This window comes from Lampris incognitus, chromosome 20 (assembly GCF_029633865.1).
Source record: "Lampris incognitus isolate fLamInc1 chromosome 20, fLamInc1.hap2, whole genome shotgun sequence".
In the NCBI taxonomy this organism is placed as follows: Eukaryota; Metazoa; Chordata; class Actinopteri; order Lampriformes; family Lampridae; genus Lampris; species Lampris incognitus.
Window position 1 is genome coordinate 23,555,504 of NC_079230.1, and position 2,098 is coordinate 23,557,601.

General features: G+C 52.4%; 1 protein-coding gene across 1 annotated transcript; it reads left to right on the plus strand.

Moving 5' to 3' along the window:
* Positions 1-249: 249 nt before the first annotated feature.
* Positions 250-1,545, plus strand: LOC130130805 (alpha-2 adrenergic receptor-like). Its single transcript, XM_056300636.1, has one exon. The coding sequence runs from the start codon at positions 250-252 to the stop codon at positions 1,543-1,545; it is 1,296 nt and encodes a 431-aa protein (XP_056156611.1).
* The last annotated feature ends 553 nt before the right edge of the window (positions 1,546-2,098 follow it).

A 2,098-nucleotide genomic window follows, 5' to 3' on the forward strand; every position in this document is an offset into this window, starting at 1 on the left:
TGCAGCCGAGCAGCAACACTGAAACGGCGCTGATTCGCCTTTAATTGACGAGTTTTGTTTTTTTTTGGTTTTTTTTTTGGTTCGCCCTCAGAGACAAACGCGCGCACTTCCATGCCGCCGCCGTTATGGGGGATGCACCTCGGGGACTTGACGGGCTTGGCGGACTCTTCGTCGGCGGAGTGACCGTGAACAGCAACACGATGCCCCAAATGTGACCGGCCTGGAATACAACACGCGTAAACTGACGGGATGGACGCGTTCAATTCAAGCGCAACGGACGCGTTCGCCGTGGTCCACCTCAATTCCTCGTCGTGGACGCTGGACAGCGGCTACTCACTCGCAGCGATAGCGGGAATTGCTGCGCTCGTGAGTTTCCTCATCCTCTTCACCGTTGTGGGGAACGTACTGGTCGTCATAGCGGTGCTGACGAGCAGGGCGCTGAAAGCCCCCCAGAACCTCTTCTTAGTGTCCTTGGCAACTGCAGACATCCTCGTCGCCACTCTGGTAATGCCGTTTTCTTTGGCAAACGAACTGATGGGCTACTGGTATTTCGGCAAAGTGTGGTGCGGCATCTACCTGGCTTTGGACGTCTTGTTCTGCACTTCGTCCATTGTTCACCTGTGCGCCATCAGTTTGGACCGCTACTGGTCCGTGACGCAAGCCGTCGAGTACAACCTCAAACGGACCCCTAAACGTGTCAAGTGCATCATCGTAATCGTGTGGCTCATTTCCGCCTTCATATCCTCACCGCCGCTGATATCGATCGACAGCAATAACGACGCCAACGTTCAGCCACAGTGTGAGCTGAACGACGACACCTGGTACATTCTCTCCTCCAGCATTGCGTCATTCTTCGCGCCGTGCTTGATCATGATCCTGGTGTACATCAGAATATACCAGGTGGCGAAAACCCGAACCAGGAGCATGTCGGAGAAGTCAAGGCCGGATGGGGTCGCCCAAACAGAGAACGGGCTGAACAAGGCCACCTCCCCTTTCCGCGGAGAGCGAGAGAATGGCCACTGTCAGTGTCCGCCTACGCCCGGCCCGGACACCATGACGCACCACGCCGACGAGGTGGACATGGATGAGAGCTCCTCCTCAGAGGGCAAAGGTCAAAAACCTCCTAACCTGGACTCCAGGAGAGCCAAGAGGGCCAGCCAGAAGCACAGCTCCCTCTCCAAACACTCCAGCCGCATATCCAGAGCCAGTAACAAATCCATGGACCTCTTTGCCTCCAGGAAAAAACGGCGGAGGAGCTCAGCCGCCAGGAAAAAGGTCTCCCAGGCCAGGGAGAAGAGGTTCACCTTTGTCCTGGCGGTGGTCATGGGGGTGTTTGTTGTGTGCTGGTTCCCTTTTTTCTTCAGCTACAGCCTGTACGGCGTTTGCAGGGAGTCTTGCAGGATCCCCAAGCCGCTCTTTAAGTTCTTCTTCTGGATTGGCTACTGCAACAGCTCCCTAAACCCGGCTATATACACCATCTTCAACCAGGATTTCCGACGCGCCTTCCAGAAGATCCTCTGCAAGTCATGGAAGAAGTCCTTCTGAATAAGAGGGAGAAGGACTGTGTAATCACAGCCGAGACAATTTCTCAGCCTTATGACATTTAATGAATGGAATATCAAAGTGAAAAAAGTCTATCGTGTCTGTTATTACCACTCTCTACTCCCTGTAAAGTCTTATTGTCCTGCTGTTATCAGGCCAGCAGACCCCCTCGAACCTCCCACTACCGCAAAACTCCAGTTTATATTACTTAAATTCAATTACAACTGTAGGCTAATTGCTGGCTTTGCCTTTCACATCGCCATGTTACAGTTCTCTCACTCCAAACATTGAAGTGTCTTACTTCGCATGCTATCATCTCTAAATGCTGTATAGTAGACACCCGGGGAGAGGGAAGGCCAAGTGGAGGAAATCAAGACTGGTGGTAGTAATGCAAGCGAGACAGACACGTATCCCTGTGCTCATCGATTACCATTCACCCCATCTATTCTTGTGAATTATGGGGGAAAGGAGGCTACACATCGGCTTTGCCATCACGTTGCCATGTAATTGTTTACACGTTTGACTGTCCCTTCTGTGAAAAGGCCATCAAGTGTTA

Excerpts from the sequence above, each read along its gene's own strand:
- LOC130130805 (XM_056300636.1), top strand. The coding sequence starts at position 250 with ATGGACGCGTTCAATTCAAGCGCAACGGACGCGTTCGCCGTGGTCCAC.